This window comes from Chrysochloris asiatica, unplaced genomic scaffold (genome assembly GCF_000296735.1).
Source record: "Chrysochloris asiatica unplaced genomic scaffold, ChrAsi1.0 scaffold00223, whole genome shotgun sequence".
NCBI classification, from domain to species: Eukaryota; Metazoa; Chordata; class Mammalia; order Afrosoricida; family Chrysochloridae; genus Chrysochloris; species Chrysochloris asiatica.
Window position 1 is genome coordinate 3,850,362 of NW_006408741.1, and position 24,800 is coordinate 3,875,161.

At 42.8% G+C, this 24,800-nt stretch overlaps 1 protein-coding gene across 1 annotated transcript in view; it reads right to left on the minus strand.

Annotated features, from left to right (window-relative positions):
- Positions 1–24,800, minus strand: part of CAMTA1 (calmodulin binding transcription activator 1) — a 1,308,299-nt gene that overhangs the window by 621,149 nt on the left and 662,350 nt on the right. Inside the window, exon 5 of the mRNA XM_006873121.1 lies at positions 18,118–18,253. Coding sequence (XP_006873183.1) covers positions 18,118–18,253 — 136 coding nt within the window. The remainder of the gene's footprint in view (positions 1–18,117; positions 18,254–24,800) is intronic.

Sequence of the window (24,800 nt, forward strand, 5' to 3'; positions counted from 1 at the left end):
GAAGGAAGGAAGGAAGGAAGGAAGGAAGGAAGGAAGGAAGGAAGGAAGGAAGGAAGGAAGGAAAGAGGGAATGGAAGCAAATACTGTTGAATGATGATTCATGGAGGAGACTGTAATCATTGCAATGAAACAAAGGTGTAAAATCGATGTTCTCCCATGTAAACTATCACTTCGTTCACATTTTTTTTAAAAAAAGAAGAATTTAAAAATATTTTTTAACTTGCTAATATTGTTTTTAAAAAAACCACACTGGATTTGGGGAGAGGCACCAGGCAGAACCCTACCAGTCCTTGCTAACCAAAAGGTCGGTAGTTGGAATCCTCCAGTGTCTCCTTGGGAGAAAGATGTGACCCTTTTCTCCTATAAAGATGAGAGCCTCAGAAACCCTGTGGAGCAGTTCCACTCTGTCCTATTACTGTTCTGTTGTTAAGTGCTGTCAAGTTGCTTCTGACTCACAGCAACCCTGTATAGGGTTTCTGAGGATCGGCTGGTGAGTTTGAACCAGTGACCTTGTGGTCCAATGCTTATCCTACAGCACCACATTACGCCTCCTACTCCATTCTGTATAGGGTCACTATAAGTAAGAATCAACTCAACAGCAACTGGCTTTTGTTTGTTTATTTTGCTTTGTTTTTGATATTTGTGGAAGTATAAAAAACATTTGGGGAAAGTATTTTCTTCATTATGTGAATGCGTAAGCCATATTCTAAACCTAATCACTTCTGAGTTACAGATACAAGGAACAGATCAAAAGCTTACATAGGGAAGACTGAAAGTCCCAAGGTAGGACAAACAATTGGTCTAAACTATTCATGGAAGAAAGGTTGGTGGTTCCAACCTACCAGTGGCTCTTGGTAGAAAAAAACTGGTTATCTGCTGACATAAAGATTGCTATTATATTAAGTGCTGTTGAGTCAATTCTGACTCATAGCAACCCTGTCAAAGAGTTTTCAAGGAGTGACCGGTACATTTAAACCGCCAACCTTGTGATTCAAATTGACCTTGTGGTACAGTGCTTACCCTACAGCACCACACAGAAAGATTACAGCCTAGAAAAAATCCTCTAGGGCAGTTCTACTTTCTCATATAGGGTTACTATGAGTTTGAATCAATTCAACAACACACAACAACATTAACCTAAGGGTTGGTGTTTCGAACCTACCCAGTAGCACTACAGAAGAAAGTCCTGGTGATCTGCTTATGTAAAGATTGTTGTTAGGTGCCATTGAGTCAGTACCAACTAATAGTGACCTTATGCAGAGCAGAATGAAACACTGCCCGATCCTGGGCCAACCTCACTACTCTTGCCATGCTTGAGTCCATCGATGCTGCCACTTGGCCAATCCATCTCATTGGGGGGTCTTCCTCTTTTTCTCTGACCCTCCACCTTCACAAACATGATATCCTTCTCCAGTGACTGGTCCCTCCTGACAATATGTCTGACGTATGAGAGACAAAGTTTGGCCATCTTGACCTCCAAAAGGAAATGGTTAATGTTCAACCATTTCAAAAGGTAGCATATGATTAAGAGCCAACGATACTGAAGGAGGAAGTCCAAGGTACATTGAAGGAATTGGCAAAGAACAAGGCACCAGGAATTGATGGAATAAAAATTGAAAACTTTCAAGAAAGTGAGGCGGCACAGGAGGCACTCACTCATCTATGCCAAGAAATTTGGAAGACAACTCTCTGGCTGACTGAGTGGAAGAGATCCATATTTGTGCCCATTCCAAAGAGAGGTGACCCAATGGAATGAGGAAATCATTGGACAATCTCTTTGATATCCCATGCAAGTAAAGTTTTAGTAAAGGTAATACAGAAATGGCTGCAAGCATACATTGACAGAGAACTTTCAGAGATTCAAATTGGATTCAGAAGAGGCCGTGGAATGAGGGATATCATTGCTGATGTGCCATGGATCTTGGCTGAAAGCAGAGAATATCAGAAAGATGTTTACCTGTGCTTTATTGACTATGCAAAGGCTTTCGATTGTGTGGATCATGACAAGCTATGGACAACATTGAGAAGTATGAGTATTCCGGAACACTTAATTGTGCTCATGAGGAATCTGTACCTGAACCAAGAGGCAGTTGTTCAAATAGAATATGGGAACACTGAATGGTTTAAAATTAACAAAAGTGTACAATAAGATTGTATTCTTTCACCATATTTATTCAACCTGTATGCTGAGCAAATAATCTGAGAAGCTGGGTTCTATGAAGAAGAACACGGCATCAGGATTGGAGGCAGACTCATTAATAACCTGTGATATGCAGATGATACAACCTTGCTTGCTGAAAGTGAAGAGGACGTAAAACATTTACTAAGAGCACAGCCTTTGGTATGGATTACATCTCAATAAAAAGAAAGCAAAAATCCTCACCACTGGACCAATAAACAACATTATTATCAACAGAGAAAAGATTGAAGTTGTCAAGGACTTCATTCTTCTTGGATCAACCATCAACACACATGGAAGCAGCAGTCAAGAAATCAAACGACATATTGCATTAGGCAAATCTGCTGCACAAGACCATTTTTTAAAGTGTTGAAGAGCAAAGATGTCAGTTTAAGGACTAAGGTGTGCCTCACCTAAGCCATGGTATTTTCAATAACCTCATATGCATGTGAAAGCTGGACAGTGAATAAGGAAGACCATAGAAGGAAGAATTGATGTTTTTGAGTTATGGTGTTGGAGGAGAATATTGAAAGTGCCATGGGCTGCCAAAAGAACCAATAGATCCATTTTGGAAGAAGTGCAGCCAGAGTGCTCCTTGGAGGCCAAGATGGCCATACTTTGCCTGTAATGATTACAACCAAGAAAACCCTATGGAGTAGTTGTACTCTGTAACACATGGAGTCAACATAAGTCCGAACAGGCTTGATGGTAATGGGTTTTAGGGAAGACAGACTTCACAGGATGTTTGTGAATGAACCAAGGAACACAGAGCTACAGAAACTGACAGAAGTGAGCAAGGACCTTCCCCCAGAGACAAGAAAGATGGGGTCTTCCCTATTGCTGGTGCCTGAATTCAGACTTCTAGCCTCTAAAACTGTGAAAAAATAAATTTCTGTTCTCAAAAGCCACCCATCTGTGGTGTTTCTATTACAGCAGCAGGAGGAAACTCAGACACCTTGGTTCTTACAAAAAGGCAGATTCTGGTTCAGTAGATCTGGGTTGAGGCCTGGGAATCTCTCTTCCAATGGACTCCCAAGTGATGCCTCTATTGCAGATTCCTCGACCACATGTTGGGGAGCCAGGGAGTCTATCACTGATTAAGTTATTTGGTGTGGGGGTCAGGTGTTTCAAGAGTGGGGTGTGAGACTTTCGCAACAAGAACTAAAGGTATGCCCTGAAGGCCATGAAGCTACAAGTTTCTGAAGTTAAGAAATGTAAAGAGGAAATGGACGGTTACTACATCAGTCCAGGAGAAAACCCAAGAACCACAAAAGCTCTTTTTCAGTAACTCACCTGCTTCCCATCTGAGATTCCAGCCTTGAATCAAAGGAGAGATGCAGAAAGCAGCAGCAGCTGGAAGCCAAATGACTGCCCAGGAGAAAACAAGGAGGCCAGAGTCATAAAGCAGCCTCTCTCAGAGCAGCTGGCAGGGTACCTTTCCTTTCCGCAATTTACTAGGTGATATTTCTCTCCCCATCCTGTGTGGTTGTTAGCTGCCTTCCAGCCAACTTCAGCCCCCAACTCATAGTGACCTCATGTACAACAGAACAAAATGCTGACCAGTCCTTTGTCATCTCCATGATCCATTCATTACCAATTGGATTGCTGTGCTCCTTAAGGTTTACATTGGTTGATTTTCATAAGTAGATTGCCAGACCTTTCTTCCTAGTCTGTTTTAGTCTGAAAGCTATGTTTAAACCGGTTCCATATCATAACAACTCGCTAGCTTCCACTAACAGATTGATGGTAGCTGTGCATGGGGTGTGGTGGCTGGGAATCAGACCTGGCTGTTGTTGTTGTTAAGTGCCATCAAGATGGTCCAATTCACAGTGACCCCGTATAGGGCTTCTGAGACTTTAAATCTTTGCCAAAACAGAAAGATTCATCTTTCTCACATGGAGAGCTCGACCCACAGACCTGGTGGTTCACAGTACAGTTCACAGACCCAATTCCCCCAGCTCCCTCCTGTAAACCCAAAAAAGCCCTTCACTGACATCTCTATTTTCTCCATGATTTTTGTGGGAAGTAGGCAGACAGAGTTACATATGCTTTTAATCCGTTTGTAAACTAACATATGTATCCCTCCTGCAGGTGACTAAGAAGTCCTGAAGGTGTAGTAGGTTAAATGTTACATGGATCACTGAATGGTTACGGGTTCAAACCTACCAGTTGCTCCACTGGAGAAACATGAGGCAGTCTGCTTCGTGTAAAGATTGACAACCGTGGAAACCCTCTGGGGTAGTTCTACTCTGTCCTATAGGCTGATGTGAGTCCGAATCAACTCGACAGGACTGAGTCTGGACCAGTGACTGGGTCCAGATCAAATCCAATCCAATGAGATTTTTCCAGGATTAGGCTGGCGATTCATGATGCCTGGGCCCAAACTGTCCCCGACAATAACAAGTCACAGTCACTGATGACAAGAGTAAATTTCCTCCACAATATCAGGGAATTGAAAAATGTGAAGAAGATCGATCTTTTACGATTCAGTCTAGCGAAGGCCAGAGATATTCTTTACCTAACACAAACAACCATGTCTGGTCATTTACCAAGGGGGAGAAATATACATCATGATCTTAAAATGCATCCCCAGCTTCCAGAGGAGGTCATACATTATGCTTACAAATATCAAGGTCGTATGGCCTAGGGAATAGCTAACTCCGTGTCTGCTGGATGCTGGAGCCCACACAGAGACAGGCCCGTGGCGAATTTTGATAGTGGCGTTCAAGGGTTTCCATCGTAATTGAATATGCTAAAATTTCCATACATGTCCTCGTGGGCTAATCTGCAATGATGTTAAGGGACTGTTATGATAATAATTAAATACAAGTTCAGCATACCAAATTGATATTCTGCCATTCTACTTCCATCAGGGAGATTCTAGCTTAATAAGGCTCACATCAAGTTTAAAAGAAGAAAATTACAAAATATTTTACATATTGTAATCTACCAGAGACATAAGGAGAGGCAGAAACGATGAACACATTTCCTTCAAGATCTTCCTGGCACATCTTGAGCTAGCAAGCTGCTCTCCAAATCCCACTGGCAGGAGGCCTGGTTCCTCGAGGGAGTATTCCAAGGACATCCTACCTGGGATCCCAGCATTCCTCGCTCGCTCTTTGGTACCCTGGAATCAATGTCCAGAGAGAGAGCGAGAGAGGGCTCTAGCCCCTGACAGTGCCTGGGTTCATTGACAAGCAGCTGGGGGGCTTCTGCCATTAGCAATGGTGGGTGCCCTTCCTGTGTCTTATGATTCCTGCACCAAGAATATGTGTTTGGACTGAACAGCAATTTAACTTAGTAAGAAACATATGCTCTGAGAGCTGTACTTTCTTGAAAGATGAGATGTGAGGGTAAGTCAAAAAGAATTGCTACTAGGGTTCCAGCTTATACATGCACAAGTTTACGACAAATAAAATGTGTTCCGACACATCTCTGTGATTAGTGGATGGCTGTAGACAAGTTCTCTTAGGAATACATTTGTTTTTGTCTTACTAAGGTGCCTTCCTCCCCCAAAAAAGGTGCAATAAAAAAGTGGCTTCCAAGGGGATCTGCTGGTTCAGTTAAATTCAAGGCAGACAGGTCAACTCTGAAGGTTATGGTAACTGTTTGGGGACTACAAAGGGGTAATCTTGATAGATTATCTTGAAGAGCATAGGGTGATTACAGGAATTTATTAGGAAGAAATTTTAAGAATATTCAAACCTGCATTGATGTGACAAAGGCCAGGGAAATTGTGCTGAGAATTTTTTCCCCATCATTACAATGTGCCTACTCATTCTTTGAAGGTAGCGAAGGTTACCCATGAGAATTTCATTGGGAAACCTTAACCCATCCACATACAGCCCTGATCCAGCCCCTTCAGGCTTCCTTTTCTTTCCCCAAACTCAAGGAACATAATTTGAGTTCCTCAAGGAGGTCAAAGCTGTCGTTTTGACATGGTATAAGTTGAAGAGTACAGAATTCTTCATAGAGAGGTTAAAGATGAGGGCACTATCTTCAGAGGTGTATTAGACCTAGATAGAGAATATGGCAAGAAACAGTAGCTTCATATGTTGATATTTTTGCAGCAATACTTTATGATTGACCCGTAAATACAAAACTGACAGCAACAAATATGTGATATAGATACGAAACCAGGGCACAGTGAGTCCAAGTTAAAGGTGCTGAAACAATGTGAGGAGAGAGAGAGAGCAAACTGCTGAAATGAACTAATTGGTGTCAATCAATGCCACTGAACTGTACACATAGAAGTTTTTGAATTATCTCCACCAAAATTAAATAAATAAATAAACATTAAAAAAATAAAAATAAAAAAGATTTCTCTAACTTTGAAGAGCACAAGAAATGACTATATCCTGAGGTGCACCCTAATGTCTGAGCATGAAAAGACTTCTTGAGAGTCTCAAAAATAGAAAGAACCAAATTTATATCCCAACACTATTACTGACATTGATGACAACTAATACTTGGAATTAAGTTTATAACAGACACAGGAAGAGAGTCAAAAAGAAGGTGTGTGTGGAGATATAAACCATCTCACATCCTCACGCCTTCCATAGACCAGGACGCCAAGCAGCCAAATCTCTGTCTGGAAAGAGAGGGCTTGCCAGGTAAAATGCAGGATACTTAGTTAAACGTGAGTTCCAGGTAAACAAGAAATAGTATTTTAGGAGGGTAAGGCACTGGACTGCCAGATCAGTTTGAACCACAAAGTCGGGAGTTCAAACTCACCAACCACTCCTCAAAAACCCTATACAGTTTGCTATGAGTCGTAATTCAACTCTATGGTACTTAACAACAACGTGTTCCAAATATGTCATGGAATGTACTTACACTAAAAAGTATTCCCTGCTTATCTGAAGTGTACATTTAAGTGTATGTCCTAGGATTTCTTGATTGTATGTGTGTGTGTGTAACCCACCTGACAAGAGTGAGCACACAGATCCTCACCATTCCAAAATGACCATATCCTGGGTGCTTGGAGATTGTAGCATATCAGGACAAATAGAAACGGGCCACTGGTGCTGGAAGAACCCCTCATTGAAGGCTCACATGGGAAGACAGAGGAATGACAGCAGGTTATGTGGGGTGTTCAGGATGTCTCAGGACAAACTCCAGAAATGGATGTCCTGGATGGTCCTGTTGGAGCCATTTCATGACTTCACAGCACCATAGAATTCCTGGACTAGAGAAATGAAGCACAGGACTTTCCTGCCCTTGGACTGCTTGGATTAGAGAGGAAGTGGGAGGTGGTGACTAGGAGGCACATCACTTCTACCAGTAAAGAACCCAGGCCAGTTTTTGTCAAGTCCATTCTAACTCAAGGCAAACTCTGTATGTGTTAGAGTAGAAATGTACTCTCTGGTTTTCAATGGCTGAGTTTTCAGAACTAGATCACCAGACCCTTTTTCTGAGCTAGCTTTAGGTGGACTTGAACCACCAACCTTTCAGTTAGCAGGCGAGCATATCCACTGTTTGCAACACTCAGGGACTCTACTCACTGCTATTAAAACCTTATCCCCAAACTTATTTGCGACTCACATGTGTTCCAGAATAGGACTGCCTACAGTTTTATTGCCTGTAATCTTTATGGAAACAGATTGCCAGACCTTTCTTCCATAGTATTTCTGGGTGGTTCTGAACCACCAATCTTTTGGTGAATAGTTGAAGGTAAACCTTTATGCCACCTCAGGGTTCTGGGTGGTTCTGAACCACCAATCTTTTGGTGAATAGTTGAAGGTAAACCTTTATGCCACCTCAGGGACAATCACAATACCTACATAAGAGTGGTATTGTGAAGTCATTAAATGAGATGCTGTCTCATTTAATAAAGAAGTGAGGAGCATAGGACCAGGCTGTCAGTCCGTGTTTACTAAATGATGTCATCATTGCTGTTGCTGCTGTTATTAGCTGTATTCAGAGAAAAGGAAATTTTAGGGATGAGAGGCAAGACCTGCACTGTAGCCAGGCCTCTGTGAGAGCAAAAAGGTCTGCTATTATAACTGCAGAACATAGCAAGCTTCATGTTATTTATTAGTTAAAATTTTAATTCTATGATTTGGATACAGACATGTCACTGGGGATGCTAAGTAATTAGAAATTAAGGGAAGACTATGGATTTGAGCTCCTGAATTAATTGTACCAAAACATATTCAGGTAGCAGGAAATTAAATTTCAACTTGTTAGCTTACTAGCAGAATGCTGCACAAAAACTTGGGTAGTCAATAATCAGAGGAGAGCTCAGGGAGCGCCTCAGAGATGTGGGCCAGCAGACTGACTCCACTGACTCTCCCCATCAGAGATGGCCAGAAATGAGGCTGCCACAAGCCACCAGTGCTCACTGCCAGATGGAAGAGACACCCTCAGTTCTAAAAGTGACTTTGAGATCTGGTTTGAGTCCCAGAAGTGTGGCCAGTGGGAATGAAAACATTTGCCATGATTGGGGTAAAGGTCAAATGAGGTGGTACCTGTGTACATGTGGAAGCATTTCATCATTCCACAGATCCTGTGGATTGTACTGACCCAGGCCCTGCCCTTCCAAGAGGGAGAATAAAGGTTCATTTCTGTACTCTAAACTCTGTTGGAACCATTATCATATTATATTAAGATACATTACCATTATCACGTGTTTCTGATGTTCCTCAAGTATAATTCTGAGTCTTGTTCACCTCTATATAACCTGAGCCTAACAAGTTGTCTGGATGTAGCAGTGGCTCAGTGGTAGAATTCTCACCTTTCATGCAGGAGACCTAGGTTCAATTCCTGGCCAATGCTCCTCATGCACAGCCACCAACCATCATGTTGGTGTGATGTGGAATGGATTTCAGTGGAGCTTCCTGACTCAGGTGACTAGGAATAAAGATCTGGCTATCTACTTTTGAAAATCAGTCAACAAAGACCCCATGGAGCCAATAGTCTGATGGTGAGAGATAATAAGGCTTGGGCAAAATTGGGCAGCTTTTTGTTTGAATGTGTGTGGAGTCGCCATGCACCAGGGGCTGACTAGACCGTATCTCACAACAAGTTTTCTAGTATCTAGACACCAGATACAGCTTGTTTTGCATCTAGAAAATCCTAGGTACTTAGTATATCTTTATTCTTAGTATACTGAATGGGACAGAGTTAATATAAAGAAGCTTGTAGATGGAGTAAGGAGCCCTGGTAATGTAGTGGTTACAAGTTGGGCTGTTAACCTCAAGGTCAGCAGTTCAAAACTATCAGCGGTTCCCTGGGAGAAAGATGATGACTCTGGTCCCATAATCATTTACAGCCTCAGAAACCCTATGCAGGGCCGCTAAGAGTTGGAACTGACACCACAGGCCACCACCACCACCACCCTAGATGGAGTGCTATGGCATTTAAGAGTAGGACGTAATTACTTCTAGCTGGAGAAGATCAAGGAAGATACCCTTGATGAGCCAGATGTGATGGAAAGTTACAAGGCCAAGACATTCTTGATATACAAATAGGAAAGCACTGGTTCTGGATGAGGACTCATAAAGTATAGATAGCCGAGTGCGAGGTGAGTCTGAAAGAGAATGGAATGAAATAATGCAATCGCTTACTAACAGTAAGAAATACAAATTCTGCAATAAACATACATGGCAGCCACCACAATGAGACTCCCACTTCACACCCATTAAGATGGCTGACATCAAAAAAATTAAAACTGACAAGTGTTGTTGAGGCTGTGAAGAAACTGGAACTCTTGCACATTGCTGATGGGAATGTAAACTAGCACAGATGTTGTAGAAAACAGTTTGGTGGTTCCTCTAAGTGTCAAACATAGAACTGCCATGTTGTTGTTGTTGTTAAGTGCTGTCAAGTTGGTTCCGAATCATGTATAGGGTTTCTGTATACAGTTTCTGAGGAGCATCTGGTAAGTTTGAACAACTGACCTTGTGATTCAACCAAACTTTCAGTCCAATGCTTATCTTACAGCACCACACCAGGACTACAATTGTTGTTGTTAAATGCTGTCAAATTGGTTCTGACCCATAGGGACCCTGTACAGGGTCTCTGAGGAGCAGCTGGTGAGCTTGAACCACCAACCTTGCGGTTCAAACTGACTTTGCAGTCCAGCGCATTAACCCACAGCGCCACACCAGGACTACCATAGGATCCAGAAATTCCACTCCTAGAAACATGCCAAGAGAATGAAAATCAGGGACTCAAAACAGTTACTCCAATGTTCATTGTAGCATGATTCACAATAGCCAAAAGGTAGAAACAATCCAAGCAACCATCAACAGATGAGTGGATAAACAAAATGTGGTCTAGTCATACAATGGGCAATTTAAACGCAACCATAAAAAGAAATGAAGTTCTGAAACACGCATGGATGAACCTTGTCCTTACTGAAACAAATCAGACACAAAAGGACAGATACTGTGGGATCCCACGTGTATGAAATATACAGAACAGCCACAAAAGGACAGATGCTGTGTGATCCCACATATATGAAATACACAGAACAGACACAAAGGACAGATAGCCTGTTATCCCACGTGTATGAAATGTACAGAACAGACACAAAAGGACAGATACTGTGTGATTCCACGTATATGAAATGTACAGAACAGACAGAAAAGGACAGATACTGTGTGATTCCACGTATATGAAATGTACAGAACAGACACAAAAGGACCGATACTGTGTGATTCCACGTATATGAAATGTACAGAACAGACACAAAGGACAGATACTGTGTGATCCCACGTATATGAAATGTACAGAACAGGCAAATGCACAAAGAAAGTAGATGAGAGGTTACCTGGGGCTTATGGGAGAGAGGAATGGGGGACTTACTATTTAAAAGGCTCTGAGTTTTTGCTTGGGGTGACAAAAAAAAAAAAGAAACTTGTGTAAATGGATAGTGGTGTTATTATACCGCATTGTGAATGTATTAATACCACTTAAAAACGGTTAGGATGGAAAATGTTACATTATGTGTATTTTTCCACAATAATGGATTTTTTGTTTTGTTTTGTTTTTAAATTGCACTGCAGCAAGCCTATGCCCTCTCTGAGCCTGTGCTGTTTCATTAGCCAGCTCACCTCCTCCTGGTCTACTCAGTGCTGGTTCCCAAACTCAATTTGAGCACCATACATGTTTATGGCTGGCTATTTTAAATATTTCCCATCAGCTACAAGCAAGATACCGATTTATCTTATGGCTGCAAGCAGAGCCGAAATGATCTGGTACTGCCCTGAGGCCGACAGTTATTTCATGCCCTGTTAATTCCTAATGCAGTAACTACAATATCATTCCTACTTTGAAAAGAGGTTTTTTTTTTTTTTTTTTCTTTCCTTTTTGGTTAATATGTGATCTAAGTGTCCAAATAAAGAACGTCTTTTGATGAGGCTGCGTCCAAACACACAACCTTGTTATCCTGTTGCTGCTCTAAGGACGGGCTTCGAGCTTTACGGCAATTAATCGGGGTGGGGGGGTGGGGGGTGCTCTTTATTCTTTTTAGGCAGCATCATGAACAGGTCAGCAAAACTAAACTGAACTTTCTCCTCGCCACTGAAAATGACTATCAGTGGTGATAGCTGATGGTTTTGCCAGACAGATGGTTGAGACAAGGGGTTTCCCACCCACCATGGAACTAATGCGCACAGACAGATGGCTTTGTCTATGCTATCCCCGTGTCATGCAACGGAACCACTGGTCTCTGAACAATGACAGCCCTTGGGTCCTAAGGCAGGACCCCCACCACAACAGGCGTCTTATATAAGAGCAGAAAGTCCCATTCCCAGAAGATAATCATCTAACCTAGACAGTGCTGGGAGGCATACTGACCTGTTGCAATTCTGGCCACCTGTTGCTTAAAGTCACAGTAGCTATTTTTCAACAGATTGTACCAATGTTTGTTGCTATTTCCCATTCCTAACCAAGATCATCTGCTAAAAAAGGACATCCTTTTTGGTACGGTAGAGAGTCAGCAGGAACAAGGGAAACTCTCAAGGAGATAGACTGATACAATGGCTACAACAATGGAATTCCAACATACCAATGATCATGAAAATGGTGCAAGACCAGGCAATGTTTTATTCTCTTGTGCATGAGTTTGTCATATGTCTGCATAGGCTTGACACCAACTGACAACTCTGCTACCTGACTAGCTCCCATCATGTCTTTGTTCCCTCTATTTATGCCATCTCCTTCACTTCAGGCCAAGTCTGCCTTAGGCACCCCTTGTACAGGTTCTGCATTGAGGCCATGTGGTTCTTAATACCCTCTCCCAGAAGGCTCTGGGGCCAGAGACAAACATTGTGAACTTCTGTCTTCCGATGAGAGTGGAGATCATGTCTTCTTTTATGATCACTGTATCCTCAAAGATGCTCAGTGGAGAGAAAGCATTCTACAACTTGTAGCCAAGTGAAGAGCATGCATTTAATAATTATGTGTTGACGTGATATGAAAAACAACAGATGTCACCTGAGTGCCTAGGAAGCCACTGAAGTAAGGGACAAGAGCTATAGAACCAAATAGACCTGGGTTCAGGTTTCTATTCTGCCACTGTTTTATGGCAGATGAAATTCTTTCTGAGGCCCCACTCTCTTTATCTATGCTAATGTTGTTACTGTTGCCTGCCTTCAGGTTGGCCCCTGACTCATGGTGGATCAGACCCTTGTGTTTTCATTGGCTGGCGTCCCAGAAGTAGATCATTAAGCCTTTCTCCTTTGTCTGTCTTAGTCTGGAAGCTCTGCTGAAACATGTTCAGCATCTGAGAAACATGCAAGCCTCAGGTGAAAGATGGGTGATGGCTTGTACGTATGAGGTTCATTGGTCAGGAATCAAACCAGAGTCTCCTACATGGAAGAGGATAATTGTACCACTGAATCATGACTGCTCCCACTTCATCTGTAAAATGGGTATAATGATATTTATTTTACATGGATGTTTTTATGAAGCTCAAATGAGATAACATACTTGGTACATAGGAGACTCATACACTTATGACTATTCCTGTACCAAGTGTGTGCTTTCCTATCTGTGTGGGAACCCAACAGTGAAGAAGTCAGGGAGACAAAAAGCTGGGAACTGGTCTGCCTTTTGAGAGACACCCCAACACTCCTAACCTGGGACCAGGCAAAAGACAGCCCCTAAAGCCTCTGGGGTCAGAGATGAGTGCTGAGAACTTAGAAGGCACTCCGAAAGCTTGACCCACAGCAAAGCATCCACTTTTGCTGATTCACTTGGCTCAGCAGACTCCCTGGCTGAGGCCATACTGGTGGCATGAGGATGCTTGAGATCTGGCTGTTAGCTTTCAGGAATCCCCCACCCCCAGCCCAAACTCCCCCACCATTTGAGGCACCAGGTAGGCAGGCCTGGGGAGCAACTTGAGACACGCTGAGATTTCATCTGTAAAACCATCGACATCACAAACACCTTCTCTTTCCTCCCTGCCAACCCCTGTCATGCCTGACCTCCTGACCATGAAACCCAGTGTCACTGGAAACCTGATTGAGCTGGCTTCTTCTCCTTGGCTTACAGACAAGACAACCAATCACAAAACTAACAGCTCATCAGCTTCAAAAGCAGCTGCCCCCATCCTGTGCCTGGCTGAGAAAATCAATGTGCCTTTGAGTTGCCTTGTGTATCTAGGGCCCCAGACATGAAGAACAAAAGCAGTTATACCGCTGAGCTGTTGGTTGTGAACAGGGCTGGATGTTTTCCTGGCCTAGGGGAAGGCTTATAGCAAGTTATATGTTAAATGGTAAATTCAAATATCTTTATCGTGCCCTTGAACTGAGGAAACCGGCTCTGGTGGTAGAGAAATCACAAAGCCAAAACTGGGTGTGCCTCATTATCTGACTACCCCTGTAACAGAGCGACTGCCTGGCACTGTCCCCACATGATGTAGTTACTAAGTCAAAGGGAACTTCCTGAATCTGAAGCGACTGGAGAAGGAAACAGGGTCCAAACTCAGAGGTCCCACCCTTTTGTGAGATAATGTCCAGGTGCACATCCCTATCCCATCTCCAGGATGGGAAGGACTATGCGCTTACTATTTTGGAGCATGCCCACCCTGCTTTCCAGGCCAGGGCTAGAGCAAGAAGACTGCAGGCTGCTGGGCTGAGAAGTCTTGTCTGCAGGGTTGTTTCCAGATCATGTGGGTAGTAAGCCATTTGGTCCTAAGTGGAGGGGAACTGGTGAACCCCAGTGCCGGTGGGCTTGTAGTAGTACAGTCACTCTGGAGAGCAAGAAGCTCTGGTAGCATAGTGGTTATGAATCAGGCTGCTAACCTCGAGGTCAGCAGTTCGAAACTGCCAGCTGTTCCACAGGAGAAAGATGAGGCGTTCTGCTCCCAAACCCTGTGCAGATTCACTATGAGTCGGAACCAATTCCATGGTACTTAACAACAACAGTCAAACTGAAAAATGCTCCTACTTGAAAAGAACCAAATAAATCTTTGATTCTAATTCATGGTGCCCCCTCCCCCTCCACTGTGTTACAGAGTAGAACTGTTCTATAGGGTTTACTTGCCTGTTAGATGAAGTGTCCTACTGATCACTGCAAGGTTGGTGGTTGGAACCCACTCAGTTATTTTGTGGGGAAAACACCTGGTAATCTGCTACTGGAAAGATTATGGCCAAGAAAACTCTATGAGGAGCTTCTACTTTGTTACATGAGAATCTATCCATATCACCCAACAACCGTCTGTATGAAAATGGATCACCAGGTCTTTGTACCTCAGTGCCACTGAGTGGGTTCCAACCACTAACCTTGAGATTAGCAACTCAATGTATGTAACCTATTTGCACTACCCAAAGACCCTTGTTCACACCTCACAATTCAATAATCCCAGGCTCAGGCTGCATGTATGCACAAACAGGCATGTAATGTTCAAGGATGTTTATCAAAGCAGTGTTTACAATACTAAAAAAACAAAAACTTGACAGAATTGGAAGTCCACAGGGTAATAGCTCAAGTGTTTACACAGTGGGGCATAGTGGAGCAGTTAAAAGGGGTGAAGGAACTCTAACTGTTTGCTTGGAGATGTTAAGTGAGAAAGGTAAGGATCCCTGGATGGTACAAATGGTTAAGTACTTGACTACTAGCTGAAAGGCTGGTGGTTTGAACCTACCCACAGGTACCTCAGAATACAGATCTGTCAATCCACTTCTGAAAGACGACAGCCTTGACATTCCTAAGGAGCAGTTGTATTTTACACACATGAGGTCACCTTGAGGTGCATAAATTATAACAGCAAAACAATATGTAAATCACATACACACACACACACACACACACACACACACAATCCTACCCAACCTAGGAGACTTCCCTGATCATCCAGCCCGCTCTAGAATCCCAGGACACTTATTATAAAAGCTAAGCGTGTATGGTTCTCAGCACTGTTAATTGCCTTTATGGGATTTCTGGTGGCACAGTAGTTAAGTGCTTGGCAGCCAAGCAAATGGTTATCTGTTCAAACCTACCCAGATGCTCTACAGAAGAAAGATCTGGTAATCTGCTCCTCTAGAGATTACAACCTGGAAAGTCCTATGAGGCAGTTCTACTCTGTCACATGGGGTTGCTACGAGTTGAAATGGACTCAACGGCCCCTTAACAATAACACGAACATGGCTGTCTCCTCTGTTAGACCATGTGTCTGTGGTGGCAGCGAACACAGCTGGCTTCTATTTTCTCTGCAGACTCCACATGATTTGGAAAGAGTAAGTACGTCATCAACATTTGCTAGTGGAAACACAGGACATATTCCTGAGGGAGGGTTCTCAGCAGTCCAGCCTCCCTCCTATGGGGCCAAGACACAATCTGCACCAACTCCCATAGGCTCTGAGCTCCATAGGAAAGCCATCACATGACATACCATTCTGTTTCAGAGCCTTCGCCCTCTCAGAATCTGAAAGCAAATCTCCTCTTGGGCAGCCCAAGTCTTCACTGAGCCCATTTCCTGGAGTGTCCTGGAAACCCCACACCATCTAGCACGTTTCCCTCCTCTGCGTGCTAAAGGTCCCTTACTGACCCCACACATGTGTCTCCTCATTAGTCTGTAAGTGTGAGAGCCACAAATAACTCCAAACATAAATAGGAAGTAAAAATAGCCATAAACATTCTGATTCCATTCCATGACGATTCTAATTTATGACACAAGGGCAGAAAATGAACACTGTGGATATAAATATATATACATATATATTTTTTACCCTGAGCTTCTGAGCCACTACCAAGGAAAGATTCTGCCCTGCTATTACTTATGACCCAAAGTTACTGATTTCCATAGTTCTAAAGATGAAATGGAGTCCTGGTGTGGCACTGTGGGTTAATGTGCCAGACTGCAAAGCAGTTTGAACTGCAAGGTCGGCGGTTCAAGCTTACCAGCTATTCCTTGGAAACCCTATACAGGATCTGTATGGGTTGGACCCAACTTGACAGCACTTAACAACAACAAAGATGAAATACACCAGGACCATGGGCACAGGTGCCGCTGGCCACCGTTTCAGTGTGAATTACCTTTCTTTGACACATCCAGGCTTCTCCTCACTCTCTCCCCAATCCTCTTATGGAAGGTAAGTATCCTACTGCCCAAGAGCTGAGTCCTGCTTCCCCCACTCCCTGCAACAATGGCTAATATATTTGCACAATCAATGGTCACAGTCCTAGAGGTGGTTCTGAGCAGCATGTTTGTGGTAATCTGCATTTTAATGTTCCACACAGTCAATTAAACCCTGCTGTGCAAACACTGTGAGCAGGAGAGGGTAGGGAACTGGAGAGGTCTTGCATGGAAGCTTTCTTTTGTTCATCATCATAAAGCATTGTTATTAGGTCAAAAAAAAACCCTCCCAAAAACACACACATAAAACAAAAGTTATCTCCCTCTGTAGGGTAATATAATAAAAGCCATTTGATGCTATTTTTAACAGCTGTAAAAGCACATGATTAATATAGAAAAAGTCATAATGACAAAGTGCATCACAAAAGACGTCAACGAATCAGGGCAATCCACTAAGCTCAAGTGGGCTTACCATCCTCACTCTCCATCATGGCATGGCTGAAGACCCAGTACACCCAGACTCCAGGACGCCTCGCTTCAACCCACTGGAAATACCAGGTCCTGGCCCAAGACAGCCAGACTTTCAGGCAGCCAGTTCCTTTCATAGGGGTCAGTGAGAAAGGCCAAGCACTGAGCGCTCACTTAATTAGCAGGCCAACAATTTGCACAATTCCTATCTTCTCCCTCTACCCTTGTGACATACTGCCAGGCTGGAAGTTGTTGGAGATAAGAAAACAAGGGGATTTCTCGGTGGCTCCTAAAGATGACAGCCCGGGGAGTTAGAACCAAAGCAAAAAACAGGCCTACATCCTGGTACAGCCTCCACTCAAGGACCAAATCCCTAAATATATGTTAAGACCCCAAGATGTTGTCTGCAGAACCATTTCCACACAGCCTTGCAAAAGTCACACATACTTCATTATGCTATTATCTTTAACATCTGCATGCCATCTGACCTTGAGAACCCAAGGGGGGGATGGAAAATTCTGTCAGTTGAGGAAGGGGGGCCAGGCCCTGGAGGTAAGCTACCAGCTCCTGAGGTACTAGTTGGCAGAAGCAGATGGGGTCACCTCCAGAGGCAGCTTTCGTATACTACACCATCTCCTCCCTGGCCTCTCTAAACTCTAAGATCTCTGTGAGAAACACAAGAAATCATTCTGAAGGAAACAGGCAAATCTCAATCTGTACACCAATGATGTCCTAGAACGTGAGCACGTCAGTTTCATTGAAACCTGAGTGGAGACCACAGGGTAAGAAATTAGGAAAAACCAAACAAACCAGCCAGGGGCTTGGCAAATAAAATTTCTGTTGACAGAGAAGATTGGCATGTTGTTACTTCAAAGCATTCCATTCTCCATTTCAGCTCAGGACATGACATTTGGAGAAAATGAGAACCTCGTCCAATCTTTACCTCCACTCCCTGGACCTTCAGTTTCATGTGATCCTCTCTGGTCGTTTTCCCATCTTTTCTCTTTTTCCAGCAATACCCATCTTTCCTGTATTTCACCTTCTTCCTGTTGTAGAGTATCATAGAGCCATTCTGTGGTCTGGAAACAACAAATGGTTAAATTACCAAGAGCACCAAGCAAAAGAGAAATTTACGAAGAAAGATATTGCAGGCCAGTAAAAGTCTCTACAGAAAAGCAATATTCCACATTTGTGGGACCATAATTTTTCACCTTTCATTGCAGCTCCCTGGATTAACCGTATTTTATGGCCAGCCAAAATTTGCTTGTGGATTTGGTACCTAATGAATTAAATGTGTCAATGATAGGCTTAAAAAACATCTCCTTAGTAATATCCACGTCTAATCAGGATATACGATGTGGGAGCCTGCATTATGCACAGAAAATTCGGCAAAACAGAGAGAAAGCAAAAAGAGCCAGGGGGAAGGGGATGGTTGTGGCAGCCTGCAATAGCTTATCTCTTGTAGAAGGATTTTCTACACATCTTTTAATCCATCACCCAGCATTAGGAAATAAATAAGTTTAACACAGATGCTAGATGACTATGTTAAGAACAGACCAATGGAGGAGCCAGCTGCAGAGTCCAAATGCTCTTGATTCACTACCTGCATTTAGATTCCTGCTAGATATGGAAGGAACGCCATCTCCGATGCTTCTTCTCAAGCGAGTTAAGTACCTGATTCTTTCCCATTTGGGCTTCAACTGTCAGAGGGCTCAGATACTGCCAGGTAAATGCATCTATTGAGTCCTACAGTATCTTAAGAAAACCATCCCTTGCTTGCTAAGTGAGCAGATTATCTGTCCGTGTACCGTTTCAAAGAACAAACAGAAAGAACCTTGAACTTTCCCCCAAAGAATTCATGTCTTTGGTTTGGGAATACCAAGGAGCAAAAGAACTAAACCGATCAGGGAGTTGGGGGCAAGGGCTCTGGTAAACCATTTCTGAAGTCAAGGTTCAGCAGCAGATGTGGGCAGATCCAGGCTCCTCTGAAATCAAACAGTTCACTGCCCACCCCATGTCTTACTCTGCCACTCAGCACAGAATGTCGCTGTTGTCGTTGTTAAGTGTCGTCGAGTCAGTTCCAACTTGTAGCAACCCTGTATAGAGTTTCCTAGAAGCAGCTGGTGGGTTTGAACTGCCAACCTTGTGGTTTGCAGTTCAGTGCTGCTCCTACAACATGTCACTAGAGGTCCCACCACAGAATAAGCAACACCAAATGATTGTGTACACTGTGAGACAAGCAGAGTCATTGCATCTCACTCAGCCAAGGTGAGACAGCTCTTTACACAAATAAGGCAAATGAAGTGGCTGCTTCTGATGTGAGCTGGCTTACAGAGATTCTCCATTACATCAGAGGGGAGAAAACGATCAGTCGGGCCTCCCTCCCTGTGGCCTGGGACAAGAGTTGCCAACGTTCTGTTTCCTTTGAACAATGGGCCATTTCACAATTGGGCACAGAACAGGGTGCCACTGATGTCTTAATATTCCATTGTCTGTAGGGGGAAAAATGATGTCAGGGTGACAGCAGCTAATTGTAGCTCCCACCCAGACCGACAATGTCATTCAGCAGCAATATGATGGCTAAACAGCAATTCCATTGGAAATTATAGACTTTCGACAGCGACTCCCAACATTTCATTGTTTCCCGATCACTGTGCAATTGGTTTGTGTCAGTGTTGGTTTCCTCCCTAAATCTGCACCAACTAAAACAATCAGGAAACAGTTCTGCACACTTGTCACAATGCTGTCAGCTGATGGTATTTGTCTCCCACTTACACGTCTGCATTGAAAACCTTCCATTCTCTTACATTTCTAAGTGGCAGGTAGGCTCGCCTATGGGGCTATCTGCACCTGCCTCTTTCCACTTCAGCTTTGCTAGAGATACCTGCACCTGTTCTGGTGTGGCACTGTAGGGTAAGCACTGGACTTGCTAACTACAAGGTCGGCAGTTCAAACCCACCAGCCACTCCTTGGAAACCCTATATGGGTTTGCTATGAGTTTGAACCGACTCGACAGCACTTAATAACAACATAATCTTCAGATACTCATTAGAAGGACCCTAAGTCTAACCAGAGAGTTCTTTGGTGGTGCAAATCATTAATGTACTTAGCAGAAAATGGAAAATTATAGTTTTGAGGTTCAAGTTTATCCAGAGTTGACTTACTGGTGAGTCACTTCCAAGAAATCAGCCATTGAAAATTCCATGGAATACAGTTCTACTTCAACATACATAGGGTTGCCATGAATTAGGATCAACTTGACAGTGACTAGTTTAGAGCTCAGCCACTGTGCTTGAGACCACTGTCTACAGAATAGGCAAAGGAACATGTTTGATCAAATACACTTTTCTACATTTGCATTGTCCTTTCCAAAAAAGAATGAAGATGCCCATGAAAGTGTTGCAGAGATGCCTCTTGTCTCAAAAACTTGCCCACTGAAGTAGGTGCCACATGAGCTCAGACATAGTTTGCGACTTACTCTGTCCTCTTGCCTTCTCAAAACATGGTCAATAAGCACCCTGGGAATCTTTAGGCAACTGTGGGTCAGTTACAATATAGGATATGGTAACTGGTATGAACCAGAGAGAGTGGATTCCCTAAAACATCATCATGTACACCCACCCAAGAAAATCCATCTTCCTCTGGTAATCCATCTCTGGTAACCACTGCCATTCTGAGATGTCCTGCCATCTGACTTATAACATGACACAACCCCACAGGGAACTGACATGTCCAACTCAAATAGCATTAATGAATGGAATCATCATTTTAAGTTGCAATAATGAACAACTTAATAGCATTTAATCCACCAATCTGGTTTTATTAGTACTTGCCTCTGCTCTGTGTTATGGGGAAGGTCCCTACCACAGCACACAGATTCTAAGAATGGCAAAGGAAGGCAGAGGTACACTGCAAAAGGACCAGTGTACCCCAAAATGCAGAGGAAATGTGGTTGTATTATAGTCCCCAAATACAATCAAGAGCCAATCAGAGACCAGGAAAGAAAGAAGGAGGAAGCAAGGAAATGAGAATTGAGTTGAGGACAGAGAGGGAAGGGCAACAGGGACTGCATACCTTCCTCCAGGCATGGAAGTAAGTGTAGTTCAGATCCATCAGCTTCTTCAGTGAAGCTCTATAATTTAATGATCTATTGGCTCCCAATTATTGGCCACTTACTGGGTGCTGTGCAGAGCACATTACATGCATATCTCTATATCTATACCTACACCCACATCAACGTGATGCTGATACCTACACTTACGTTTATATCAACATTAATACCTATGCCTAGCATAGTGGTTACGAATTGGGCTGCTAACCTCAAGGTTGGCAGTTCAAAACTACCAGCTGTTCCATGGGAGAAAGATGAGGCTTTCTACCCCTGTAAGATTTACAACCTTGGAAACCCTGTGCAGGATCACTATGAGTGAGAACCGACTCCCTGGTACTTAACAACACCAACACCAACACCAACACCAACATCTGCATGACCTTCGACACCTATATCAACATTTACATCTATACTAACACTGACATCTGAACCAACACCAACACCTACATCAAAATGGCACCAACATCTACACCCAAACTGACACCTGCACTGACAAAAACACTAATACCAACATCTACACCAATACTAACATGGAAACTGACATCGACACCTACATCTAACCATCACTGACATCTATACCATTGTCTACACTGACGCTAACACTTATACCTCCACCAACATCTACAGGACCACAGACACCTACATCTACACCAACACCAATGCACCAACACCTACATTGGCATGGACATTGACATCTATGCCAACACCAATATCTATTCTGCCACCAACATCTACACCAAAACTAACACCAACACCCCCTCTAACATATATATTAACACCAATATCTACATCTACACCTATACTGACACCAACACCAACACCTACATCTACATTTATATCTAAATTAATACCTAAACCTACACTGACATCCACACCAATACCAATATCTACATCTATACTTGGCTAATTTACAACATCCATATAAATGGAGAAAAGGTTGAAGCTGTCAAAGACTTGACTTTGCTTCGATCAACCATCAACACTCAAGGAAACAGCAGTCAAGAAATCAAACAACGTATTGCATTTGACAAATCTGCACGAGACAACTATAAAGTGTTGAAGAGCAAAGACGTCAGTTTGAGGACTGAGGTGTATCTGACCTGAGCCATGGTATTTTCAATAAACTCAAACGCATGTGAACGTTGGACAGTGAATAAGGAAGACAGACCATAGAAGAACTGATGTGGTTGAGCTATGGTGTTGGAGAAGAATATCGAAGGTACCGTGGACTGCCAAAAGAAGAAACAGATCTATGTTGGAAGAAGTACAGCCAGAGTGCTCCTTGAAAGCCAGGGTGGTCAGACTTCATCTCTCATACTTTGGACATATTATCAGGAGGGACCAGTCCCTGGAGAAGGACATCATATTTGGTAGAATGGAGGATCGGTGAAAGAGAGGAAGACCCCCCAATGAGATGGATTGACACTGTGGTAGCAACAATAGGCTCAGATGTAGCAATGACATTGGCGCAGCACTGGGCAGTGTTTCATTCTGTTGCACATAGGGTCACTATAAGTCATTACCAACTCGACGGCACCTAACAACAGCAACCACACCTATACTGACACCAATACCTACATCTACATCAACACCTACACTGACATCTACACTAACAGCAATATCTACAGCTATACTTATACTAGGATTCCTGGTGTGGCACTGTAGGATAAGCACTGGACAGCAAGGTTGATTTGAACCATAAGGTGATGGTTCAAATTCACCAGTCATTCCTTGGAAACCCAATATAGAGTCTCTATGAGTTGGAACCAACTCGTTGGCACTTAACAACAACAAATACCTATACTAACACCAAGACCAATACCAACACCAGTATCTACATCTATTTCTATACTGACAGCAATACCAATACCTACATCTACATTTATAACTACAGCAACACTGACATCTACACTAACACCAATATCTACATCCATACCCATACAGACACCAACACTGACCCGTACATCTGCATCTACATTTATGTCTGTACCAACACCTACATCTATATCTTAGTATCTGTTTTTGTCGCCCTCACAATAGCCGTACAAGGTAAGTATTCTTATTGTTCCCAATTATGGATAAGGAGACCCAGCCTCTCTAGCCAGAAACTTTCTGACCAGGATTCATACTGGCTGACTCCAGAGCCACCACTGTAGCTCCTAGTTAGAGTAGACTGTGGGTACCAGTCCAGGCTTGAGGCCCAGTTCTGCTCTCCTAGCTGACTGCCATTAATCTCCTGAACAGGGATTTGGTGGGTGAGTAGCCTGGCTTCCTTGTCCTATGGCTGGATGACTCTGAGATGGGCTTGACACAGTCTCCCAAGATACTATTGTCCACAGTGATAACTTGTTTGATAACTTGCATTTCCATTGTCCTACTTCCTTACTGGTGTTTTCTGGATTCACCTCCCAAACAATCTCCTTGCACTCAAATCCTCATCTCAGGATGTCCTTCTGGGAGAACTGAAGTAAGACTAGCAGTTTAAGAGAGCCCCAGGAAAACTGTCCAAGATCTGTTGTACTAAGGAATAACCGGAAAACAGTGAACAAAAGGGAACCTCATTCTAAATGGGTAGGCCCCTCACCAAGTAATACTTTTAGCTGAGAGACTAACAATTAGCAAAACAAATAAAGTGCTCTTGCAATATGGCAAAAAGATCATGAGATCAATGGGAAAACTTTGCAAATAATGGGAATAAAAAGCAGGTATAAACCTAAGCTATACAATCATTGTTGTAGTTAGTTTCCATCAAGTTGATTCTGACGCTTAGAGACCTCATGTGTGCAGAGGAGATCTGCTCCATAGGGTCTGTTTCCTTTTTGGCAGCAGATCACCAGGACTGTCTTCCAAAGTACTCGTAGGTGGGTTTGAACCACTAATCTTTCAACCAGTAGTCAAGTTTTTAATTGATTCTACCATCAAGAGACTCCTACAAAATTAATATATATGCTATATATAAATAAAACACATAAGGAATAAGGGAGGAGGATCCCATTTAGTATAGAGGAAACGAAAATCAAAGGCCTAGGTATAAACTGAAGTAGTTTCCAAAACCTAAAGAGAAAAACTATATAGAGCTTCTAAAAGATGCAAAAGTAGATTTCAATAAATTCAAAAACATAACATGCTCTTCTTGGTTAGGAAGAATTAAGATCCTGTAGCTGTCAATCTTTCTAAAGTTAACTTATAAATGTATTGCAGTGTTAATAAAAACTCCATCAGAATTCTTTTCTATATCTAGGAAAATATATTTTAAGAGTATTTTGGAAGGTCAAAAACACCAAGAATAGCTTGAAAACCCCCAATAACAGAAGACTAAGGTGTAAGCTATTAATATACACCATAATTTTAAATGTATGAAACTGACACATGAATAAATAGACCAAAGGAACAGAAGAGAAAATCCGGAAATATTCTCACTTACAAATGCAAATTAGCATGTGACAATGTCAGTGGGGGAAAGGATTAACTTTTTAAAAAGCAATGTTAGGATAACTGGATTGTTGTTCAGTGGC